Source organism: Coptis chinensis, chromosome 8 (assembly GCF_015680905.1).
Source record: "Coptis chinensis isolate HL-2020 chromosome 8, ASM1568090v1, whole genome shotgun sequence".
Taxonomy (NCBI): domain Eukaryota; kingdom Viridiplantae; phylum Streptophyta; class Magnoliopsida; order Ranunculales; family Ranunculaceae; genus Coptis; species Coptis chinensis.
The window spans coordinates 97,189,646-97,217,011 of NC_141463.1; the positions used below are offsets into that span (position 1 = coordinate 97,189,646).

Below are 27,366 nucleotides of genomic sequence, written 5' to 3' on the forward strand. Positions count from 1 at the left end.
TTTGGCGGGACCGATCCAACAAACACGATTACTAGGATTCGGCATCTTTTAGGCAGAAAATTTGATGACTCATTGGTCCAGATTGAAAGAAATGAAAATGGTTTCCTATAAGATAGTTAGGGCTCCTAATGGAGATGTGTGTGTTGCCTATCGAAAGCAGTATTCTCTAACAAATATTGCAGCCATGATTCTGAAAGGCATAAAATAGACTGCGGAGAAGTACTACGGAAAGTCAATATTTAATGATATCATTGTTTTTCCAAGAGAGACTACTGATGTTCAATATAAGGAAATAATGAATGTGTTTTTTAATGGCATGGCTAGATCCACTGATACTTATTAATGAGCCTATTGCTGCTACAATATCTTATGAGTTGGTTAACAATCTCCTTTAAAAAAAAATTAGAAAAACATAAACCCTTCAAACAAAGTATGCAATGAATTATTAGCTATCAATATACATATATTATTTATTCAAGTGGACTTTAGGTTTTTGAGTCATTAGCTATCTATGTAGCAAGTTCGGCCATAGGCCGGACCAAATGGCTAGTTAAAGTAAATAATGGGTCTTTCAACACCTCCGGGGATCTCTAATGGAGGGTGTTAAACCGTATAGAGTGTAAAGTTTACATTCCAAATATCAAAAAACTCTTTCCAATAAGGGTGGTATACCGTAGATAATAGAGTATTAGTTGATAGAGGAGGTGGCCGGGGAATTTCCCATCTCGCTATCAGTTGATAAATAGCTCGGGCGACACTTTAACCAACGTCCGAACAAAAAAAATTTCGGACGTCACTTTAAGTAACATCCATTTCTAATTCTAAAGTAATTTTTTAACTCAGACGTAAGTAATGTCACAGTTTAAATTAAAGAGGGACATCACACTTTAAATGACGTCCCAGTTTAAAATCTATTTTTTTTTTACACTTCTCCATTAGGGAGTATAGAATGTGGATATTTATAGGCTATATAATATTATACAATTAGAGGTGTAAAATCCTAATGGCACCTACGTGGAGCCTAGGTGGAGGTATAATTTTACACCCCCCATTGGAGATGCCCTCACTACCACAGTTCGGCAATTCCAAGGGAGATTAAATCCGAATCTACAAAACAAGAGTAGAATCAGGGGCGGACCTAGGAGAGGGCGGCATCAGGCTTCATCCCGGGGGTCCGTTTGGGTAAAAAAAAAATTAGTATATATAATCTCAATTAGTAGAGTATACCATAATTAACATGGACATTTAAATTGAACCAGCTTTTTTTTTACCACTAAATGTCCTTGATAAAATATTCAAACTAATTATTCAATGCCTTTAAGAAGGACTACTTTGTCATTTCAAAATTTACTATCATTTATACCCTTAAAATTATATAGTATTTTAAGGACGTATATGTAAATTCAAGCCGGAAATCAACTACACGCCAACTATTCAATTGTTCGCGACTTGGCCTCACATTAATTGTCAATTTATTACTATTTATACCGAAATTAAATGCAATAAACTAGTCGTCTCTTTTCTTCTTCTCTTTCTTCTTATACGCCCTTTGACTCTCCCAAATCTCCCATAATTTGCTCTCCCTTTAAAAAAAAAAAAAAAATTAAACTGAAAGCCACAAAATGAAAAAACATATATCCCTAATTGATTGTCTCTCTACGGCCGATTCTAACGCCGATTATTGTTAGAAGTAAAGCAAAAAAAAAAAAAAAAATCTCGGTTTCAAAAGGTAATATATTCTCCTGTATCTGAGTCAAAAGGTAATATATTTCTCTTTTTTTTCAAGAATCGGAGTTTGAAACTTGTGATATATGATGAAATTCTTTGAACATGTTGGCTCTCAAAGGTCAGAGATGAAGATGGTACCACTGGATGGAGGGTTTTCTTGGAAGTCGTACAATGAAGAACATGTTCCGTATGATGACAATTCAAACACAGTGATAGGGCTGTTGGAGCAAATAAATATCACAAGAGATGCCTCGGACTATCTGTGGTACTCAACAGAGTGAGTAATTATGACAAACCATTGTCGTCTTTCTGTTTCTGAGACATTGATAAAAGAAAAAGGTCGTTTATCTAATATATTATTCTACTTGGATTGTCCCGATTGAACTCATGGTCTCAAGTTAGACTTGGAAAAAATTGAGACCGGCGTGTTGAGCGATACATTGTGACACGGATCAAATATCAAATGTAATTTCTGGTTTGGTCACTCCGAAAATAGAGATGTTGGCTCACATTTTTCTAAGAGAATGCAACTTTGAACTTGATTTGTTATCTTATGTAGCTGTTTTTTTTTTATTGATTCTTTTCTCTCAACATTCAGCGTTAAGATAGATCCAGATGAAGCCTTCTTGAATAATGAACAGTATCATGTACTCATGGTGTTGTCAGCAGGTCATGCTTTGCATGTCTTTCTTAATGGACAATTATCAGGTAAGCAAGGTCTGTTTTACCTTCTATGGAAACTAATTACACAAACAAAGAGATCATTACTATAGCTTATATTCTTAATTTTTCATTGCTTTCGGTCTTCTTGGCAAGAACTGTGTATGGGAGTTTAGAAAACCACAAACTGACATTCATTAGTAGAAGCTGGCATTAACAAGATTTCCTTACTTAGTATAGTTGTTGGCCTCCCGGTTTGTTCTTACTCTTTCACTGAATTTTCCTTATACTCTATGAAGCACGTTTGTTGCAAGGAATATTATCGTTGTTGTTGTTGTTTCTTTTTTTTTTTTTTTTTTTTTTTTTTTTTAAAGAATAGTGGTCCACATTTTGAGACATGGAATGCTGGGGTTCTTGGCCCCGTCATGTGAAATGGTCTTAATGAGGGGAGACGAGACTTGTCATGGCAAAAATGGTCTTACAAGGTCTGTCTTGCTATTAGTTCCTTTAAATTTCCATTGTTACTACCAAATAGAGGCTGACTCTTTAGATTTTTACCCGCAGATTGGTTTAGAAGGAGAAGTTTTGAGTCTTCATTCACTCAGTGGAAGTTCCTCTGTTGAGTGGGTACAAGGATCTTTTGTGGCTCAAAAGCAACCGCTAACATGGTACAAGGTGAGAATTTTCAACATTATTAGTGCCACTTTTTTTTTAAGGATTTCAAAGCCTATATCAACCATCCTTTTCTAATGGCCTGATATGATGTATTTTCCTTTGTTGTGATGCTTTTAGACTACATTCAATTTAACATATGGGAATGATCCCTTGGCTTTAGATATGGGTAGGATGGGTAAAGGTCAGGTATGGATAAATGAGCGAGCATTAGCGCATCGGGCCTGCATACAAACCATCCGGTACTTGTGGTAGTTGCAGTTAATCGAACGATGATGAGAAGAAATGCCTAAGCAATTGCGGAGATGCCTCCCAGAGATGGTGAGGCAAAGGTGACCTTTCCTAATTACATAGTTTATGTTAATCAATGTTACCTAATCAATCTTTTATGTTCGATGCAGGTATCATGTCCCCGCCATGGTGAATCCAAGCGGTAACCTTTTAGTCATATTTGAAGAATGGGGCGGTGACCCAAATGGAATTTCTTTGGTTAGCCGAACCGTTGATGTTGTTTGTCTTTGATATATTTGAATTGCAACCGATGTTGTTAAGTTATCGAGGCAAGTCTCGAACAATCAACCAGCCATTAAGGCCCAAAGCTCATTTAAGGTGTTCTTCTTGGCAGAAAATTTCGTCTATAAAGTTTGCTAGCTTTGGAACTCCCCAAGGGGTCTGCGGCAGCTTCAAGGAGGGGAGCTGTCATGCCCATAAGTCATATGATGCTTTTGAAAAGGTAGAAAATTCACATGAGAATGCCCTACTCATCATTTTTTTTTTTTTTGTTTGAGTAGTCTATTTTTTTCATGGTTACTTTTTATGTTGTAATTGTATGAAAAGCTAATATTTTTGTTTCTTCATCTAGATTATAGTTACTGATTTCATCCCATCGGTTGGAGTTCATTTTATGACGATTCATAGGTAATGGAGTCACCATAAAATTACTATTCTCAATATCTCCCCCTATAATTTCTTGAAGTCCTTGGTATCAAATCGATACTTCTCAATTTGTTTGGAGTTCGTCTTCATTCCAGGCGTATGATTTTTGTATTTATGTTGAAACAATTTAAGATGTAATGAAGCATTTTTTTCCTGCTTAATTTATAAAGCAGGCGTAGTACTAAATTTATTAAGTACGCTTACATTAAAATTAAGTATTTTTGTTAATATTAGTGTCATAATTAAATAATTATAACATGAAGGCCTCTAATTAAATATTGATAAGGTTCAAAAATGATCTACAAAAGCTACTATATGAGATGAGAATTTGGTTGTCTCATCTCACAAGTAGTGCTTCTATGGCTAACTTTGTGCATTGAAATTTATAAATTTCTTTTTGTATGGTAGCATGAGTACAGGACACTGTTAGAAATGACATACCCAAATATTCACTTTGTATTTACTTCCCTTCTTACTTGCTAATTGATTTGTATTAGAAACTGTTTTTGTTTCAAACACGCCATGACTAATTAGGGGTATCAGATCTTATGGGAAACATTTTATCTGAATGTTGTGAAGTTCTGATATCCTTTCCATCTAAACTTTCTATGTATCTATTGTATATATATGTTGTAGTAAAATCAGGAACTGACATGAAATGCCCCTGTTCTTATTTGTGAGGGAGATACTATGCGTATGCAGAAAGTTTTCCTTGATTAACTTCTTCACTAACAGTTTTGCAGGTTGACACAACACTTTTTGTTAATCTGACATTGATATATGATTTTGTATATGCACTTAAACGTTAATAGTATTATTTGACTATTTGTTTTCTGGTTGATTTAAGCGCATGCACATGTTGACAAGTCAAAATGTGTATTCTTGAGTACATTCAAATACCAATAGAAGATTGACCAAATGTAATTTTACACGTTTCCTATGGAGCACAATTAAGAAAATTTTCAGTGATGAAGATGGGAAGACCTTTACCTTGTTGATGACAAGGCTGTAGTACTTCAACTTACACAATGAAGGAGCCTGTAGGACGAACGTACTTGTGGGCTATTAGATAACCTATAGCATAAAATAAACCTTACTGACTAGCCTTCCTGACCATCGTCCTATTTTTTTTGTATTGTTTAAATGTTTCTTTTCTCGCAACATAATTACTTGGATACATACGCCTCTCTTCTTTATGTTGTCACAAGATTTACTCCTATCCTTCTTCATATGGTTAGGTGAAACCTCTTAAGCACTCTTCAGATTTGCCACCTCCAGAAACAAAAGGTCGTACTTATATTTGCAGCTGTACGATTTTCCTGCATCCCACTAGTGGAGCGAAGCAAGTAATGAAGAAGTGGATTGAAGAACTCCAGGGTCAGCCATGGTCCAGAAAAGCCAAGTCTAACAACCAACCCGCTTTCAACTGGGCTTTGAATAAAACTGCTGGACAGGTACTCAATTTTTTTTCTCTTGCTATTTTCCCACATTTTATATTTTTGCTGTATAGTGTGTTTGATTTGAATTGGAATGGGAGAAATGTTTGATGGAGTGAGTATACGGTAGTTTTCCATTTATTATAAATAAACCATTCTGTTTTTAAGATAATGAAAAGGAAAGAACAACTCTTAAAATAGAAATGTTATTCCTCATTCTCGACTGGAGTTCAAGATGAAAAATGATATACTTGAGATGGATCCTTGGGATTGTTCAGTCTGTGTAACCGGTAGCTGATTTACAATTTGAACCACTTTATTTATGAGTTCATGATGCTAGAATTACAAAAGGAAAATGGAGATAAATAACTGGAGAGCAAATTCGGTCCTTATGGCGCTACTATTCATTAGAATGAATAAATAGAGAAGCAAAAATTCTCCCAAACTCATGAGGTGAAAGTGATATACTTAGGTTCATCATTTGGCTGATCGTCAAGAAAGTCAGTCAAATCGGGATGATCTGGATCACATCATTAGCAAACAACTTCTGAAACTGTCACCTTTGTGGCTTTGCCTCATTTGTTTCTCCTTGAATAGTGCATGATTTTTTATGTTTACTTTTAAGTCTGCCGGGTCGATTCAGATTTGCTGCCACAAGTGGCATTCCCTTAAGGAGGGTTGTACTTTAAGAATCAGACATGGGTCCAGGAAACCAAGGGGCAGCATGTTATCATCCATAATAATTACATCATTGGTTCTGACAAGAAAATAAAGCATTTTCATGATTTTGGACTCTGGTTGGTGGATGATCGTGCACAAGAATCCCCCCTTGGCAGAGTATAGAATGACCTTATTCACCAAACAAAGTACACATTTTTTTTGTCCACTAAGCCACTGTTGCCAGGTCACTGGTTGCTGATGTTAAAAGGGTCCAATTTGCATACCTTTGAAAATTCAGTAGATAATAGGCAATTATATTCATCATTGGTCACAGGGTGTCTTATTTGCTATTTCCTTCCTGTGCTTATGAGAGATACAAGGTGTGAATGTTAACTGGAAGGAATTGAAGCAGCTTTCTCTTGCAGATCAAGTAGGAGTTAGTTGCTTTTTTAACCAGTATATAATTATACTTGCTGGACTTCATTAGAAGAGGCCGTCTATGCCAATGCATCCAAAACCCTTTAACAAATCCATAACCCAATACATCTAGGAATAACACCATGTGAAATGTTTAGAATTGATTCCAATGTTGTAGATTCATTGATTTGGAAGTATGGGGTTATGGAGTTGTTAACTGTATGCCTTGCTTATAAGAATGATATTGAAGGACTAAGCAAGGTCTGAAATCAAGTATGGATTTGAAACAAAATTTTAAAATGTCGTAATACGCACTCTTAAGTTTAATTATTATTTAGCTTGACTATTAATTAAGTTTAATAAATATTGAGCTTGCTCTCTTCCTTTCATTGCAGCATTGTGATGGGACGGAGAAAGAAATGGGCCATAGAGTTTCATAGAGACAACAAAGCAAAGTTGTAGAGGTATCCTTTGCGTGATCCTTTTTTACTTTTTTTTTGTGTAAAAAAAATAATCTTAAAAAAAAGGTCATCAGGTTAGTTGTAGGCAGATTGATTATGCCAGGTAGACATATTACCATAGGTCTAAACTTTTTAATTGGTTTTTTCTTTGGAATTTTCCTGCTTTTGGTAAAATCATATCCATTAACACAAAGCATGTGAGAGGCCTTCATGTATAGGCTTCTTTCATCCAAGCATTTTGAAATATGTGTAATTGTAAGCAAGCTCTTTGTAAATTTAGAAAAACCTTATAAATATGTCAATTCCACTTTTTCCTGGTTTATTTTCATGAGAAATAAACTTTCTTCTTTGTTAACACTTTAGATTGTGTTTGATCGGTGAGAACAAATATATCTGACCGTTTATTTTTAAACATTTCCTCTTCTAAGCATGAAATGTTGGTAGGCCATTACCATAGGTTTCTTCAGTTGATCCAAGCGCTTAACTGTAGATCAAGCTCTTTGGGCTATAAAAAGCAAGAAAGTTTAACAATAGGCACTAAAAGTGTTACACTTCACCTCATCAAGCTACGCCATCATCCCACCATATTCTATCATGTTGAGGGGGCTCCTTTATTGCCATATTTATTTTCTCGAAGTTCAACCCTCTCCATGTTGTAAAGACGCCGAATTGTTGATACTTGATTGACAAGCAGGCTCTCATCTTCTTAGATCTTGGCTCCCAAGACAAATTGTCAGAATTTTAGCGTGTTTGTAAAGCGTTAGGACAAGTTCTTGATGTGTATGGGCAATGTAGCCATATCAATTGACTTCACTTGTGAGGGGTAGGTGGTTACAATGAGCAGATGGTTGTAGCTTCTTCATATACCAACTAGAGAACACCATCATTGTTACTACATAAGAGAACTCACGCAACATTGTCATTGCTACTGAAACGAGGATGTCAGAGTGACTAACGCATGCACTCTTATTCTTATTGTTGTAATCTCCTCTTATTCTTATTGTTGTAATCTCCTCTGTGAATTCAGTATGACCCTTTGTAATACATAGAAATGTTGCATAGATGCTAATATGCTATTGTAATCTATTCTTTGCAATTTGCATGAATGGTTGACAAACCAACTATATGTAGTGGAGTTTGCATCCTCTTTAATTTGCTTTATTTATTATCCATGTGCAAAGCACGTGCATTTTGGCTAGTGTATCTAAAGCCTAGCCCAGCGATAAACAGAAGAAACTAGCGACAAACAAAAGAATAGAAATACATCAGATAAACAAACGAACAACCCGACGATATCTCTTGATTCTTGAAGTCTTGATTCTTCATTCCTCACTAATAACTCTAATTGCCTAATTCTAATTCACTTTCTTCACTCATTCTACTATTCGTTCTCCTCAGGTAATTTATTATATATATTTTTTTTCCTTTGTTTTTTAAAATATGAAATGTTGATGGTTAATTGGTTTTTGGTTTTGATTATTTGTAGCCATCTAATAAGATTAGTAAAGTGTTGTTTATTAGTTTGGTGGTCAGCTAACTGAGGAAGAAGCATAAAATTTTAGGAGGTGAGTTTTTTAGTGTAAGCTAGTTTGTTTATTGTGGATTTGTGAAATTGTAGAAAGAAATGATTTTGGTTATTTTTTTTAAATTACATTGCTTGATTTGGCGGAATATAGGTTTTAGATATGTGAAAATTGTTGTTTGAAAATTGAAATGTTGATATGGTTCGCTGGTTGTGAAATTTTGTATGTTATCTGTTAATGTGTCATCGTGTTGAGATGTACTGTTTTTCTTATTTAGATTTGAATTTTGGTGCTTGTTAGAATCGAAGTGTGTGATTTTTTTTACTTTTTTATTTTAATATTGTTTCAGACGTCTAAAATGTCAAAGGGAGTGCAAAAGATAGATTCATTCTTTAAACCAAAAGAAACTGAGACATCCAATGTTGCTAGAACTATTGAAAAGGATGATCAAGGTCGTTCAAAGCTCCAAAGAGTTGAGCCCATTGAGCAACTTCGTCCCAATCCTCAAGGGATTGAACCCATTAAACAAGTTTGTCCCAACTCTCAAGTGACTGAATCTAGCAAAACCGGTGTTACTAGTTCTTTGGTACATGATCCGGGTATAACCGAGGGGAAGCTAAGTGTCACACCCCAAATTTCCAGACAATATTTAAAACAATTATATTTAATTATCTGGAAACCCGGGGTGAAACAAAACCCAAAACCTTGTTATCAAACACGATATATACAAAACTGAAATCAAAAGAAAACTAAAAGAAACAATCCTTAAATCACATTATTAAAACTACAAAGAAACTAACCAACTCTATTACATCAGTCTCAAAACAAAATTGTACCCTTCAGAAAATCTTAAACCAGAAGACTCCAAGAGCAACTCCAAATCACGTGTCCTTATTCACTCCAAATCACTTGTCCTTATCCACTGCACTATACCATCTATGTTCCCAAGAACACACCCACGTTGCAAAACAAAGCAAACATGGGTCAGCAAATTGAATTTGCTGGTATGAGTAGACTAACAACAAAATATATATAATAATATTTCAAATTAATAAATATACCATTACCAACCATTTCAACTTGGAAGACAATATAGTTCTGTTTTCCAAAACGGCGTGTAGTTTCTTCCTAAGTAAGATTTCACCCCCAATATACAAATTCCAAGAATCTCATATAACAATACTCATCATTCCCACTTTCCAAAATAACTCACAACATAAATACCACTTACATTCTATTTATAAAATGCACATATGATAACCTAATTAAATATAAGTTTGGTATACCTTACCTTTAAGCCAACACGTCATCTTCGGGTAGAATATTTACGTCCTTGCAGAAAAGATTAATAGATCCTACCCTCCTGCAAAACAGAGTTAGACATCACAATAAAATAATTTATCTCAGTTAGTCAAATTTCCATTCATAACCAAACCTCATTTAAGACATTTAAGTCTAATTGATATAACCTGGTTCGTCCGGCATATTCGGGGAATACCACTTATCATAATACTTATATCAAGGGTAGTCATTCATATGACATCATTACGTCATAAAGTTTATGCGTGCATAACCATAGATCTCAGACTATCACAAGTCATTAATATTTTTGTAAGAACATATCAAGTTATAGTCATTTCGCAGTCACATAGAAATCACAATCCTTTACTAATATTATTCACAGCCACACTTCACATCCATAACATCACACAATTCATATATTTTTACTTAAAAATCACTCGTCTACTTATGAGAATGGGGAAAATATCACACCCAAGGAGTACATTCATCCCTTGTGAGTATCAACTCATACAAACCACGTATATATTTCTCATAAGAAATCATATACATCATATGAAATGTAACACCCGTATTTAAAATACGTAATTATTTATTTATTAATTATTTATTTATTTATTTAAAATTGGATCGGATTGGATTCGGGATACGTAGGCCTGGTTTTTGGGCCCGAGTCTGTGTTGGGCTTGGGTTTCGGACCCAAGTATATAAACACATTGTTCTAGAGAATAGGGTTCTGGAAGAATAAAAAATAATAAAAATGGAGGCTCGAGCGTTGGAGCGCGACGACTCGGACTCCTAGGAGGAATTCGTAGGAGCTGTGAATACCGGTGAGTAGACTAGTTTTTCTATTTCACGTATAATTGTACTGTTCAAAGTTTTCGTTCATTATTCGGTTATTGTTATTCGTCCTGTAGTTGTTAAAATTAGTTTAAACTGTATTTCGAAATTATTCTGTTGGTACTCGGGAAATCGATATTTGAACTGTCGAAGCTTTGCATCCGACACTAAGGGCGTCGCCTGTCGTTTGTTTTTTTATTCGTCGGCTTGAAAGAGTGTGGGTTTGGACGATGGATTGTTGTGGTATATTGGGTGAGTGATGTCGGGGGCTATTCAAGCTTTACTGATGCTCTGAAAAGGTGTTAATGGCAGTTGGAGAAAACCGCCAGTGATTATTTAGTTGGATCTTGATGTTGTATGTTGGGTTTTGTTTTTGATTGTTGGTTGGTTGGTTGAAGTGATGAAGTAGTGTAGTGGGTGTGAGGGCGGTCGAGTGGGGGCAGTGAAGCTTTGAGGGAGGCGTTAATGGCGTTACTGCCATTACTGTGATACTGAGGGATTGGGTTTTTTTGGGATTTCGTTGTTGTGAACGGTTTGGTTTGTGTTGCGGATTGTGGGTTTGAAGTGGAGTAGTGTAGTTGAGTGGGGGCTTGACAAAGGTGCTGTTGAAGCTTGGGTGACCATTAATGGTGGCCGAAAATTGTAGATCTAGGTTGAGAAGAGTTTTGATTTACTAATATTTGTGGTTTTCGTTTTCATTAAAGTTATATGGGTTGGTATGGGGATCGAAACCGTGGGGTCAAAATGGGTGGCCGATTGGAGCTTGGTAGTGGCCGGATTTGGTGGTGGTGGAGAACTGCTGGAGGAAAGAGATGACCGAATTTGGGCTTGGGCCTGGGTCGGTTTCCTTGGGCCTAAACCTTTTGTTGGTTGGGCCAAAAACCTTATTTTGTATGGGCCGAAATCTAATTTAGTTTGGGGCCGGATTTTAGTTAAGTTGTTAGGGGCCGGACCACATTAGTTATGTTGGGTCAGTTCTCTTTGTTTCTTTGGGCCGACCCAATTAAAGTGTTGGGCCAGTTCCAAATTAAGTTGTGGACCAGTTTTGGTTTTGATTGGGCCGGTTTCAGGTCAAATTTTCGGACCGAACCACTTAACTGTTTTGGGCAGGTTTAATATTCTTGGGGCTGCCATAAGACTTAATAGATCCCAATTGGGTCAGTGGAATAAATGAGTTGGTTTTAGACTTAGGGTTCTAAGGTTTGGTTCCGGCTAGTTGGTCCGAGACCATTTCAGTCGTCGTGAAGAAATGGATTTAACATTGACATTTAGCCATTGAACCGCATTTATGATGAATTTGTCGAACATATGGAGCAGCGGTTTGACTTCGATGATGATGTGTTGACTTTGACCACGTGATGTGTTGACTTTGACTTTGACCGTTGACTTTTATATAAATCTATGTCTCCAAAACTATTGCATTCAACATATATATCCCACATATTATATAGTGTCACAATATCCACGTCAAATCTTAATTAAATAAATGACAAATCTTAATTAGATATATGGAGACATAGATTTATATAAAAGTCAACCACAAAATCAAAGTCAACACATCACACAAAGTCAACACATCATCAGTCAAAGTCAAACCGTCGTTCCATGCTCGACACAGGTTCAGGTCATAGCCACGGTTCACATGGCTCGTCAACGTCGTGGGCTGCTCACGACGAAATGGTTCTGGTTCGGACTAAACCAGAGCCCAAAGCCCAAAACTTAGAACCCGAAAGTCTAAAACCAACTCATTTATTCCACCGACCTAATTGGGATCTATATTAAGTTTTATGACCGGCCCCAAACAATATTAAACCGGCCAAAAAAATTAAGGTGGTTGGTCCAAAAATTGAACTGAAACCGGCCCAAAAACTTTAAATTAAACTGGTCCATAAATTAAACAAAACAAAAAGAAAAGGGCCCAAACAAAACCAAAAAGAATTGGCCCAAAACTTAACATAAAAACCGGCCCAAACTAAAATAGATTTTTGGGCCCAACCAAACAAAACAAGTTAGGTCCCAACCAAAACTAAAACATTTCGGCCCAACTAACCAACCCAAAGCCCAACAATCTAAACCGGCCCAAGCCCAAACCGACCACAGTTCATCTTCTCCAACTGCCACCACCAAAACCGGCCGACCACCCATTTTGACCCCACGAGTTTTCCTCCTCATCACCAACCAAACAACATTAACAAAAGCCAAAAAACCGAAAATCATACAATCAAAACTCGTCCTAAATCTAGATCTGAAAATTTCGGGCTGCCATTAATGGTTCTTCAAGCTCCACTCGACAGCCCCCACGCACTCAAACACACCCCTGTTCAATCCATTATCACTCAACCAACCAAAATCAACCCAAAAACAACCAAAAACAGTTTATATTGGTTTACTGGAGGATGGGCGTGCCGCCATTAATGGTTTCTCCGAGCTTCTAACAACCCAGTAAACCAACAATCGCGCCCCATCACCAATCCATCAGTTCTCAACCAATATCAAGACAAATTTCCAATTGAAATTGTATCGACCCTTCCTCCTCACTACCTACCTCCCCGGCTTTCAAGTCCGCCACCACGACCACCAATTCGGTTTTCCAAGGCCCCGACTTGATGCACGATTGATTCCTAAATCAATTTGTAAGAGAAAACCTTAAATCTTGAGCTCACACCACATTACAGAGTTAGTGTTCAGCAAGTAACACAGTTCGACAGTTAAAGGCTCAGTAGCACAGTAACGCATACGGACAGAGGAGCATTCATTGCCTTGGGCTTTAGCCGCCATTGACGCTCTCTCGAGCTTCAACAGTTCCAACCAGTTTCAATAATCACCCCAAAAACAGTATACCAATGTTTAACTAATTTAATAATAACGAGACACGACGAAAAAGAATGAACAAATAAAACGATTTCGGTATACCGGTGAAGTAGAAAAACTAACTACTCACCTGACGTAACAGCTCGACGAATCCTCCTAGTCCGAATCGTCGCGCTCCACCCTCTAACAAACAAGCTTCAAGCTCTGCCTCCATTTTTAATATTTTATTATCTTTAAAACCCTATTCTCTAGAAAAATGTGTTTATATACTTGGGTTCGAAACCCAAGCCCAACACAGACTCGGGCCCAAAAACCAGGCCCACGTATCCCGAATCCAATCCGATCCAATTTTAAATAAATAAATAAATAAATAATTAATTAATAAATAAATAATTACGTATTTTAAATACGGGTGTTACAAAATAACTCCATCACACGTAAAATCAATATTTTTATTTTGCTTATTAATTATCTTGTTGACTCATTTATTCAAAGACATATCCCAACTTTTAGTTCCTACTCAACGATTTGCACTACACACATTTGCCAAATCACACATATCCGTGTGCCTCACTCATACCGAGTACCACTACAAGACATATGTCCCAAGCGGGATATCGCCTCCAGGAAACATACTTTCATCTTGTAAACTCGTAACTTGTGAATCATAGCCATCTCTGGGCTTTCCATACACATAATCACAAAGCCTCATTTGGGCATAACAAAATATCAGGTCATTCATGGCACATTCAATGAATATCTTGGGTCATTCCCGCCACATTCAAGGAATACCTATCATAACACTAACGGGTCATTCATGGCACATTCAATGAATGCCCTGAGTCATTCCCGCCACATTCAAAGAATACCCAAACCTACATTCCCGTACATTCAAGGAATACGACCAACCCGCAAGGCAAATACCTTAGTTCCTCTCTAGGGCAGTCCAAACTATTGGGTCATTCATGACACATTCAATGAATACCCGGGTCATTCATGACACTTTCAATGAATACTCATCTATCACATGACATCACAAGTCATAATATCTCATTACCAAATCCTGAGGCGTTGAGAGTTCTAAAGATGTAGGCGACACATTAAAACATTATTATCACTTATAATTATACTAGCATTACTCATGTCAAAACGGACCACACATGAAGAGAGTCATTTTTGTGCGTCAAGGCAAATCAAGCACTTAAATATCATTGAATGTAAACAGACTTATAATCAAACAAATACAATTTACATAACCACACTCATATACACAATATCATAAATAAATAGTTCATTAGCCCAAATTCAAGTCCACACACACTAATGTCCAAAACAGATCCACATATACTAAAGTCTATATTCATATACAACTTCTATCTCACACATATATATTTATGTAGTCTCAAAACAACAGTAATTTCTAACACAATCACATAGTTATCACACAAACTAATATATATATTATAGCTATAGTGGCTGCACTTTTATTCAAAGATGTCTACGTATCCAAATCTTTCAGGATTGGAATCAAGCCTTTGTAGTTCTTAACCAATTCTCCAAATATTTTAATAATCACGATAAAAGAAAACATATAGATATCTTTTCATTCCACACCAATATTTCCACAATAGTAAGAATATATCAAAAGTATAATAACCACTGACCATATAATGCCTTGTATGTAACCACCCAACTATATCCATTTTAAACTTTAACTAATTCTAACAACCTTGTTAATCCGTGCCTTGACAGACAACCCACCATTGGATCTGCCTAAAATTTGTATATGTCATTTAACTAGATATCAAGAATTTATGGATTTAAATTTTGAGGTCAATCCGATAATAGGTTGACCTCCGTCTAAGCAGAAACAAAGGACTGCACCCATTAGTTTTCTGGTGTAGTTTCTACTATGACTAGTCCCACTAATGGAAGTCTCGACAGATATCAAGCCGTTGGATAAATCTAAAAATCTAATATGGAAGACTACACTGTGTCAGGAAACTATGGATTAAATTTCATACAAATCCGAGTAAGGAAAGGTCACCATCTAAGCATAAACAAAAGATTGCGCACTGCAGTTTTTCTGGTGTAGAAACACTACGACCTGTCACGCTTATGTGCGCCTCGACAGAAGTCCAATCGTTGGATCTGTCTAAAGTTTTAATATGTCATATTACAATGTCTTATAAAACTACAGATTAAATATGAAGTCAATCCAATAATAATTTGATCTCCATCTAGTAAGAAACTTCTGACTGCGCAGTGTAGTTTTTCATAGAAGTCCGTTTTGTTTAAGGTGATGGCTGGAGATGACAATGACGTTACTGGTATTAGAAATAATACCATATCTGCTGATTTGGGAGCAATATTAACTCAGTTGGTGCAAACTATTCAGAAGGGTCAACATGCTAATCTAGGAGATCCTTTTGCTAGGAGAAACAAGGATTTTGCAACTTTAGGAGGTCAAAAGTTCAAGGGAGAGAAAGGGGCCATTGATGCTGAGAAATGGATTACTATGTGTGAGTCCGTATTTGCTAAGATGCAACTCACTGAGGTGCAGAAGCAGGAGTTGGCTTCTCACCAGTTGGAGGGGTCAGCTTTATTTTGGTGGAGGTCTATCAAGGATAATGTGGATGTAGGAACTATGACATGGGAGGATTTTCAAGTAAGATTTGAGGGAAGGTTTGTTCCTAATGCTGTTAAGGAGCAATTAACTGAGGAATTCTTTCATCTGACCCAAGGAGGAAAAACTGTTACAGAGTACGTGACTAAGTTCAATGAACTATCGAGGTATGCTCCTTATCTAGTGGATACCAAGTAAAGAAGAACAGAAATTCATTAAATTCGATACCTTTGGACTAGAGCCATATCTATCGAGTTATTTGATACCTTTTGATTCAGAAACTTTCGATCGCGTGTTAGATTTGGCATTAAGATATGAACAATTGGATAATAAACCCAAAGATGAGAAGTTTAAAGAGAATGTCCCAAAACAAGCCAGCTTACACTTTATTTCTAGTCAGCCACGTCAAGGGCAGAGAAAAAGTCAGCATCACCCATATAATAGGCAAACAAGTAAGCTTGTGGATAAGGACGCGAGTGCTTTGCTAAAGAGATTTGATGGTAATTGTTTGAACTGCGGGGAAGTTGGGCATACTATTCGAAGATGTCCTAAACCAAATGAACAAGTAGGCAAGTGTTATAAATGTGGACAGTTGGGACACTATGCTAAGAATTGCACTGGTTAATGTTAGGTATGTTTGAATTTGTTGTTTACTAGTTCCTTTATTGGTTCTTAGTATGTAAGAATTTATCGTATGATTATAAAAATAAAATGTTGGTTGTTTTAACGGTTAGTTTCTTATGATTTATAATTGAAATTGTTCAGCATGTTATAGTGTTGTTTTCATAACGGAGTTTTCGATTTTTTTAGTAAGTATTGGTTAAAGAAAAAATTGTTATTTTAAAATTTCATTTTTTGAGTAATTTGGAATTTACCCAAGGAATAAGGAAAACCCTTTTGATAAAGGTTGGATTTGAAAGTTTTTTTTTTATATATTGTCCAAGTTATGTATATCGTTGGTGTGTGATCCAATATACATAACATCTCTCTGTATGCATTGTTGGAGTTTGATCCAGTGTATACATGTACACCGTTGGAGTGTGATCCAGTGTGCATACTAGACATTGTTGGTGTTTGATCCTAGGTGATGGTAGAGAGTTAGTATGCATCGTTGGTGTGTGAACCAGTGTATACTTGCATATCGTTGGTGTGGGAGCCAGTGTGCATGCATCACATTATAGGTGTTTGATCCTATGTGATAGTGGACAGAGTATAAGTCGTTGATGATATGAATCTGTTGAACTGTGAAAGAATGATTTTAATTAAGTGTTGGCAATTGAAGAAAACTAATTACGTTTATTCCTTTTAAGGTGTGTATACTTGCGTATACACGTATGTATATTTATATATATATATATTGATTGACGTACTGTTTGTTTGGTTAATCTACACTCTACCTTGAATCTCGGGACGAGATCCTTTTAAAGTGTATATATTATAACAACCCATGTTTTTATTCTTTTATTTTCCTAATAATAATAAGGATAATAATAATAATGAAATAGATAAAACAGAGATAGGATATCCAGCAGTTACGGATAAAAGCCCGTAGGTAAATAGATAAGGGTTGTCCTTATTTTTCGGTGAGTTTTCTCACGTAGAGTTTTGGGGAAAAACACAGCGAGAGTTTTATACAGAAAAACGAGAGTTACTGAAAGAAGAGAAGGTTTTGAACGAGGAAGATCGTCGTTTCGCGCAACTGTCGACTTCAGTCTTTCGGGTTTTTCTCGATGTTCGGTTTATAAACAGTGAGTAGATTTTTTTTTATCTTTCACTGAACCAATATTTTTTAAGTCTGTTAAAAACGTTAATTTCTGATATCTGAAAATCTGCCTATTTATTTCTGTTCAATTATTCTTCAATGTTGTTCTACATACTGTTTATTCTATATACTGTTCGACTTAGTCTGCAGTACTGTGATCGACTTCGTCTGGGTACTGTGTAAACAAACCTATGAAATAAAAAGATGTTTTTGGATCAAATTTGATTAGTTATATACGTTTTGGTATAAGCTTGTTACTATTGGAGTTGGGTAAGCCAATTTTATTGGGTTTTGGGTTGAGGTGTTGATGTATATCAAGTTGATATGGGTTGTTGTTTGAATTGGAGATTGGAAGTGTTAGGGTGATAATTGGTGATAGATGGGTTGTTGGTGTCGCGAGGTGGGGATGCTGAAGCTCCGGAGGAGCTTCAATGGCGACCAAACCAAACCAAACCGTCCTGCGTTTTTATTGTTTGGATTAGTGTTTTTGTTTGGTTTTTGTTGGGAGATTGTTGTTGGGTTGAGGTGGATTGGGTGTTGTAGAGGAGCTGTCGAAGCTCCAAAGGTTGTTAATGGCGTCGGATTTGGATTTTTACAGTATGATGAAATCATGAATTGTTAGGATAGGTGTGTAGGGGTTTGAAAAAGGATGAAAACCGCTGGGTTATTTTTAGCTATAGATGGCCGGTGGTGGCTGCATCGGTGGTGGAGGCGCTGGTGGAGGTTTGTGAGAGGAAGGAGATGAATAGTGAAATACGAATTTGGGCTTGAGCCAAATTGTGGGTTGGGCTTGTGTGTTAAATTTTTAGATTTTATTTTTGACTTAAGTTTAGACAATGGGCCTTAGGCTTTGGGCTTTTGGGTTAGAGGAGTTTGGGGTTGGTTGACCCTTGGCAGGTCGACTTTGACTTTGACTAGGGTTGACTTTGACCGGAGTTGACTTTTGACCATGGTTGACTTTGACTAGTTGACCCAATTTGACTTTTAACTCGGATTATGATTTGGGCTATTAGGATAGGTCTAGGGCTATTAGCATGCTTGGCTTTAGGCTAAGACCTTTCTAAATATACTTGTGTATGTGTATTTACTGCTTTGTGATTTTTCAGTCTTTTACGATACACAACGTTATGACACTTATACATCCATGAAATTAATAACGCGTAAACCAAAAATACTTGAATCAAGATATTCCTTCGTTATCTGAAATAATATATACAATAAAGTTCAATAATCGTAAACAAACTTACGCACACCCTTTTAGAACTCTCCACTTTAAGTTTTGGAATTGAGTTTTATGGTGATGATGTCATATGTTAGGTGGGCATTTATTGAATGTGCCATAAATGGCCCGTTAGCGTTATATAGGGTATTCATTGAATGTGCCATGAATGACCCGATTCTTTTGGACTGCCACAGAGAGGAACTAAGGTATTAAGCCTTGCGGGTTAGTTGTATTATTTGGTTATGCGAGTGTTTGGGTTTACTTTTGAATACCTAATATAATATCTACGTAGGTTATATAAAAGTTCTAACTTTCTTTTGCAGGAGGGTAGGACTTAATAACAATTTTGTCTTGAGGGCCGGTCCTACCCTTATCCAAAAGTGGATATCGGTAAGTTTTAATTGAGTTACCTAGTTATAATAACGAGTTATGATAATGAGTTAATAGAATGGAAGTTTTGCTTGGGGAGAAAATATGCTGGTTGAAATGACGGAACTATTCGCCTTCCAAGTGAGAATGATTAAGTTATGGGAAAATATAAAGTGATTGTTTGGATAATTAAAGTATGATAATGTTTATATGTGGTTAGTCTACTTCATACCAAGCAAATTCCATTTTTGTCAACCCATGTTTGCTTTGTTTTTAGCGTGGGTGTGTTCTTAGGAACATAGGTGGAAGGCAGTGGAACCGCGGCGTGTGATTGGGATTCGTGCCTGGAGCAGTCCGGGAGTTTATTTTATTAGGTCTGATCTTTTGGAAGTATGTAAAACGTAGTTTTCTTTTCATATGACATGAAAATACAATGTTGAAGACATGTTATTATTAGAGTGGTTTGATGTTTTATTGGGACGGAAGATAGACTTTTTTTATAAAGTAATAAAGAGAATTTTGGAGATTATTTTTGTTGTTAAGATTTTTTTTATGATGTGGGTTTTCGGTTTTGGCATGTGTAGTATCCACCCCGTCATAGCCTGGGTTTTTAGACAATTGAATATAGTGATGTTTGAGATATTTATATTTCAAATATTCATTTTTTTTAATTGTTTAGAAATTCGGGCTGTGACAACTTATATTAAGGGTAGTCATTCATATGACATCATTACGTCATAAAGTTTATGCGTGCATAACCATAGATCTCAGACTATCACAAGTCATTAATATTTTCGTAATAACATATCAAGTTATAGTCATTTCGCAGTCACATAGAAATCACAATCCTTTACTAAAATTATTCACAGTCACACTTCACATCCATAACATTACACAATTCATATATTTTTACTTAAAAATCACTCGTCTACTTATGAAAACGGGGAAAATATCACACCCAAGGAGTACATTCATCCCTTGTGAGTATCAACTCATACAAACCACGTATATATTTCTCATAAGAAATCATATATATCATATGCAATAATTCCATCACACGTAAAATCATATTTTTACTTTGCTTATTAATTATCTTGTTGACTCATTTATTCAAAGACACAGCCCAACTTTTAGTTCCAACTCCACGATTTGCACTACACACATTTGCCAAATCACACATATCTGTGTGCTTCACTCACACCGAGTACCACTACAAGACATATGTCCCAAGCGGGATATCGCCTCCAGGAAACATACTTTCATCTTGTAAACTTGTAACTTGTGAGTCATAGCCATCTTTGGGCTTTCCATACACATAATCACAAAGCCTCCTTTGGGCATAACAAAATATCAGGTCATTCATGACACATTCAATGAATACCTTGGGTCATTCCCGCCACATTCAAGGAATACCCGTCATAACACTAACGAGCCATTCATGGCACATTCAATGAATGCCCTGAGTCATTCCTGCCACATTCAAGGAATATCCAAACCTACATTCCCGTACATTCAAAAAATATGACCAACCATAGAGGCTTAATACCTTAGTTCCTCTCAGGAAGGTCCAAACTATTGGGTCATTCATGACACATTCAATGAATACCATCTATCACATGACATCACAAGTCATAATATCTCATTACCAAATCCTGAGGCGTGGAGAGTTCTAAAGATGTGGGCGACACATTAAAACATTATTATCACTTATAATTATACTAACATTACTCATGTCAAAACATACCACACATGCAGATAGTCATTTTCGCGCGTCAAGGCAAATCAAGCACTTAAATATTATTGAATGTAAACAGACTTATAATGAAACAAATACAATTTACATAACCACACTCATATACACAATATCATAAACAAATAGTTTATTAGCCCAAATTCAAGTCCACACACACTAATGTCCAAAACAGATCCACATATACTAAAGTCTATATTCATATACAACTTCTATCTCACACATATATATTTATGTAGTCTCAAAACAACAGTAATTTCTAACACAATCACATAGTTATCACACAAACTAATATATATATATATATATATATATATATATATATATATATATATATTTATTCTTTTATTCAAAGCTGCCTACGTATCCAAATCTTTCAGGATTGGAATCAAGCCTTCGTAGTTCTTAACCAATTCTCCAAATATTTTAATAATTACAATAAAAGAAAACATATAGATATCTTTTCATTCCACACCAATATTTCCACAATAGTAAGAATATATCGAAAGTATAATAACCACTGATCATCTAATGTCTTCATGTAACCACCCAACTATATCCATTTTAAACTTTAGCTAATTCTAACCTTGTTAATCCGTGCCTTGACAGACAACCCACCATTGGATTTGCCTAAAATTTGTATATGTCATTTAACTGGATATCAAGAATTTACAGATTTAAATTTTGAGGTCAATCTGATAATAGGTTGACCTCCCTCTAAGCAGAAACAAAGGACTGCGCCCATCAGTTTTCTGGTGTAGTTTCTACTACGACCAGTCCCACTAAAGGAAGCCTCGACAGATATCAAGCCGTTGGATAAATCTAAAAATCTAATATGGAAGACTACACTGTGTCAGGAAACTATGGATTAAATTTCATACAAATCCGAGTAAGGAAAGGTCACCATCTAAGCATAAACAAAAGACTGCGCACTGCAGTTTTTCTGGTGTAGAAACACTATGACCTGTCACGCTTATGCGCGCCTCGACAGAAGTCCAATCGTTGGATCTGTCTAAAGTTTTAATATGTCAGATTACAATGTCTTATAAAACTACAGATTAAATATGAAGTCAATCCAATAATAATTTGATCTCCATCTAGTAAGAAATTTCTGACTGCGCAGTTTAGTTTTTCAGGTCACCCTTTTTCAGTTCATTTTCTTCTCAAATATTCCTAGTTAATATAAGTAACCAAACCTTAACAAAATTTAAGAGGAGAAATCCAGCACGCACAAGATAACTGTATCAATACATACGAAATTATCCAACAGGAAACCAACGTGGAAATTTTCCATTTTATTTTAATTGTTAACCTTGACACCATATCAAACAACACTTGCCTCATCCGTTCTAACCGATCTTTTGTCAAACCACAAGACATTAATAAATTACGATAATAGATTGTAGAAGCGAATATATATCAAAGAAAAATCCACTCACCTCTGTTGTGTTTACGAGCGACGTGAATGAATATAAACTTGGGAACAAAAACGTCACGCAACAATCGTCAGAAAGCAATCCCAATAATCTTCTCCTTTCTCTCTTTTCCACTTTGTGTAAAACTCCTTCCCCCTTGAATCACAGTGGAACGAGGCTCTCTACGAAGGTAGTCCCCCGAGTAAAACCATTTGGAACAGGCTTGGTGTTGACACTCCTTACGCTTTGGTGTTTAGGATCATACAAACAAAGAATTCTTTTTTTTTTCTTTTTGCAGTACAATTTCTCTACTCATTGTAATGCTGAGAGGACAACCAAATTGTTCGGTTATATACAACTTCATCCAGGACTCCTTGGTTCCATACTCTTTCATGTTTGTTGAATCTGTACCCAACACCATGTTTGTTGAAGTTGACGATTGTCTTCATTTAGGTGAGAGTTTGGAATTCTTAATGCATGGAGTTGAGATATAAGATGTTTATATGGACTAGAGTTTGGAATTCGTGATGTATGGAGTTGAGATATAGGATGTTTATATGGACTCTTCAAAATGTTGTCATAACTCGTGAGCTGTGGAAATGAAATAGAAGTGCTGCATGAGGAAGTGTATAGTTGCTTTGCATGGGATGGTGATTCTTTGCATTTTACAATGGCTCTTTGTTCAGTAATTCCTGGGTAGAATTAATATCAATCGTCCCTCTTTGGTTAGGTTGTAGCTCTTGGACATTGGCTATATACTTGTATCTACGGTCTGAAGCAATATTTGGAACTGAGTTTATCTATTATGACATTTTGCAGAGGATGGAGGTGTCATATGGGAGCTCAATAAATAGCTTTTGGGCCATCTATTTTGTTTCAGAAGTAATTTAAACTATGAGAACAGAGATCCGGAATTCTGTGGCTTCTGATGAAAGTGTTGATGTTCCTGCTACTTTGTTCATCCGATGCATCTTTAGTTGCTTTAAATTACCTTGTTCAAGATGGAAATATTTTTCCTTCAGGTGTATACATTATGATCTTGTTGAAGGATCGTGATACTTATGTTTGTATTAAGATTTTTTCTCTGCATTTGATGAAAGTGTTGATGTTTCCTGGTACTTTGTTCATCCGTTGCATCTTTAGTTGCTTTAAATTACCTTGTTCAAGATGGAAATATTTTTCCTTCAGGTGTATACATTATGATCTCCGCTTCATTCTTCCCCGTACGAAGGATCGTGATACTTATGTTTGTATTAAGATTTTTTCTCTGCATTTGATGAAAGTGTTGATGTTTCCTGGTACTTTGTTCATCCGTTGCATCTTTAGTTGCTTTAAGTTACCTTGTTCAAGATGGAAATATTTTTCCTTCAGGTGCATACATTATGATCTCCTCTTAATCCTTCTCCATACGAAGGATTCGTGATACTTATGTTTGTATTAAGATATTTTCTCTTGAGCATCGAACACAAGGAAAGAGTATAAATTACATTTTGATCTAAATAATTTTTTGTTAGGCACCCCAAACACTAGGCAGGCTTCGTTTGGGCTGACTGAAATTAAGTTTGATGAATGGAAACGCGAGGAAACTGTAAATTCAATTAATTACACTCTACACAATACACATCCCATAAACAATTAAACATTGGTCCGGTTCCTGGTACTCAGATTTTTTTTACTCAAGTTTTTCCTAACCATCAGTTCATCCAATGGTTTAGATTAGAGATGAAAAAACATTATTGCTTTCTGTAGGATGACCCCGTCTTATTTCTGTTTCATCGTCTTCACTTCTATTATTCTGTGAAGAGTAAAAACCAGCAGTCTCTTATTCTTCTCCACTTCACATTGTTTATATTAGATTACTTAAATTTCTCTTACATTTTTATTTTTGTTCATGTGCCGATGTGCATCACCTAGTACTCAAGGTTCGTACAAAAGAAACATAGTCAACTGATAAGCCTGTAGAAGTAGAGAATGGGGAAAAGGATGAAACCAATTTCTGTTAGTTGCTCTCTCCCTCTCCATCAATGAAGCATAGTCACATACAAGGGCCGCGCAACGCTAATTAAGGCGTAGCAAAAGATCTTTAGCTGCGATTTTGCTAGTATTGGCTACGCTTGCAAGCGTTGCTAAAACCCTCATCTCTTGTAGTAATACACAATTACATACTCAGGGATTCTGGTGTCGAAATGCCTCAATTACATACATGACAAGGGCTACACATACACTTGTGGTTTTATGCAATGAACATCTTCATATCTTGAAGTCGATGCTGTTTTGGGCTGTGCTTGTATCCGTCTAAAGATTTCCACGTGAATCTGAGCTAGAAGCCTATAAGCTAGAAGCCTATACAATATAATTAATGATGGTTTGGAAGTAGAATAGCCGAATAGGTTGAATAGGGATGTTCTGAAAGTGAACTCTGCTACAAGTATGTTTAACTATATGTATTAACATGTTCAAATTCATTCCCAAATATGGCTTTCAGCTTTTTAAAGCGTTTACTTTGTGTACAATTATTGTGACATTGTTTACTTTTTCTAATTGAGCCTAATAATTAATACTAATATGATTTATCATTGGACCCTACACAACTTATTACAAAGCTGACTTTTATTTATGGTGTAGACCAAGTGATACTGCACTTTCAGGCAAATTACTTAAAAGACGATCTCTGTAGTAATTACAATGTCACGAATAACGGCGATAGATCATAAAGTACATACTTGAAGAGCCTTCCAGGATCTTGGGTGCATAGGTGTTCTAAAGTCTACAATATGCATGCTTCCTAGTTCAGAATTCTAGATTTTTGATTGGGTACGATTTGAGCGTGAAACTAATAGAGAATCTGAACTCTGAAGACGTACATTTAGATGTACTGTGAATGTACGAAAAGTTTTTAGCTGGGTTGGAAATGAAATTAACTGTCTGGGGAAGAAGTGGGGTACATAGGTTGGTTGAGGGTTGAGGGTTGAGGGTTGAGTCAATGCAATTATGTACGTGTGGACCGTCTCTCTGGTAGTACCAAGTCAAAGAAATGTTCAGTTTTTGCATATCATAGCCATGCAAAGATTGGCAAGCCACAATCAAATGTCAATGTGTGTTTGGAGTCCAAACTTTGGACTTTGTTAATTTGACATACACTCTTTGAGTGAGAAACCATTTCATAGTCGAAGTCTCAATTATATGCATTTAATAGCATTTCTTCATTTTAACACAATATATAGACTTCTTTCTAGCATTCATTAAGCAAACACATTAGTTCATTTTTCTTTAGTATTCTGTTTCAAATTTTGAGAAAAATGGGGAGGTTTGCGAACAATGTTGGAGTTTTTAGTGTGGTGGCTGTAATGCTGTTGTTGTTTGTAGGAATTTCGGAAGAAAGGCGTCTTGAAAAGGATTATCTTGGTGATGGATTTGGAGGTGGTCGAGGTGGTGGTGGAGGCTTTGGTGGTGGTTCGGGTGGTGGAGGTGGTTCGGGTGGTGGAGGTGGTTCGGGTGGAGGTGGAGGCATAGGTGGTGGTTCAGGTGGAGGCTTCGGTGGTGGAAGCGGTTCTGGTGGTGGCTTCGGAGGGGGGAGAGGTGGTGGTGGAGGCTTTGGAGGTGGTTCGGGTGGAGGTGGAGGCTTCGGTGGTGGAAGCGGTTCAGGTGGAGGCTTCGGTGGTGGAAGCGGTGGTGGTGGAGGCTTTGGAGGTGGTTCGGGTGGAGGTGGAGGCATAGGTGGTGGTTCAGGTGGAGGCTTCGGTGGTGGAAGCGGTTCTGGTGGTGGTTTCGGAGGGGGGAGAGGTGGTGGTGGAGGCTTTGGAGGAGGTTCTGGTGGAGGAGCAGGTGGCGGTCAAGGAGGTGGCTTTGGAGGCGGTCAAGGAGGTGGTGGAGGCATTGGTGGAGGCGCCGGAGGTGGTTCTGGCGGTGGGTTTGGTGGTGGATCCGGTGGAGGGTTCGGTGGTGAACATTGAGAAGCTATCTGTTTTCTCCAAAAATAAATGTTGTCACAAGAATGCAAAGTGCCCAAAGCTGTAGGTAAATAAGTATGTATCTCTGAGTTTAGTATGTAATCCTCATAGTGTAATTCTCTTTACAAATGTAATTCCGTATGTTACACTCCTACTAAAATGAAAGGCATAATCTTAAATTCCAATTTTTTTTTTCCGATAAATCCTAAATTTCTAATCTCGGAAGTCACCGAATCATGTTATAATCCTTACTTTCCAGCTTCAACACAAAAAATGATATACAGAACTGTCAAGACTGGAGACAAGGCAAGCGCAAATAGTACGGCTGTATGGTTTGTGTAGTAAAAGGGTAAAAATGCTACCAAGAAACTTTTTTTTTTTTTTTTTTTGGTAAAACCAAGAAACTTTTATTACTATATATATGTATATATGCTGGGGTGTAATTCTGCCCACAACTTTCTTTCGAGTTCGATCGACATTAACAACGTATTGCGCAAATAGTAAGAAAATAATATGACTTAATCACTTACCAGAAGTTAGTTTTAACAACCCATTCCACTCTTTCATAGATGGAATCCTTCTTCTTTCACTGATATTCACCCATTTAGTCCAACTGGATGGTACACAAATATTTCAACACATTTCTGTTTGAAAATTGAAAACAAACCGTTTCATGCCCTAGGAAAACCAAATTTTCAAGCAATATTTTAAATATTTTCATGAGACTGATCTTTGTAATATGCAATTCTCCCAACACCCCAACCAAGAGTTCCCACTGATTGTATGGAATTAGAGTAAAACAGCACCACTGGTTTTGTCGCTGTTGAAT

The 27,366-nt window shown here is 36.5% G+C and overlaps 1 protein-coding gene, 2 long non-coding RNA genes and 1 pseudogene across 10 annotated transcripts in view; all 4 read left to right on the forward strand.

Moving 5' to 3' along the window:
- Window positions 1–26,722, forward strand: part of LOC147484844 (uncharacterized) — a 73,743-nt gene extending 47,021 nt beyond the window's left edge. The window contains exons 1-3 of one of the 8 annotated variants that reach the window (XM_086578298.1): window positions 25,707–26,037; window positions 26,074–26,142; window positions 26,203–26,722. In XM_086578298.1, coding sequence (XP_086434424.1) covers window positions 25,887–26,037; window positions 26,074–26,142; window positions 26,203–26,540 — 558 coding nt within the window. In that variant the 5' untranslated portion in view covers window positions 25,707–25,886 and the 3' untranslated portion in view covers window positions 26,541–26,722. Of the gene's footprint in view, window positions 1–25,698 lie in introns of those variants that run through there. The other 7 variants (XM_086578295.1, XM_086578296.1, XM_086578294.1 and 4 more) reach the window with 7 other exon arrangements.
- Window positions 1,815–3,982, forward strand: LOC147484850 (beta-galactosidase-like; annotated as a pseudogene).
- LOC147484851 (uncharacterized) lies at window positions 5,292–7,493 on the forward strand. Its single transcript, XR_015206440.1, has 3 exons — window positions 5,292–5,450; window positions 6,905–6,973; window positions 7,399–7,493. It is a non-coding gene; the product is annotated as an uncharacterized LOC147484851 (long non-coding RNA).
- Window positions 10,539–19,951, forward strand: LOC147484852 (uncharacterized). The gene is made up of 2 exons (XR_015203506.1): window positions 10,539–10,622; window positions 19,717–19,951. It is a non-coding gene; the product is annotated as an uncharacterized LOC147484852 (long non-coding RNA).
- Window positions 26,723–27,366: the final 644 nt, after the last annotated feature.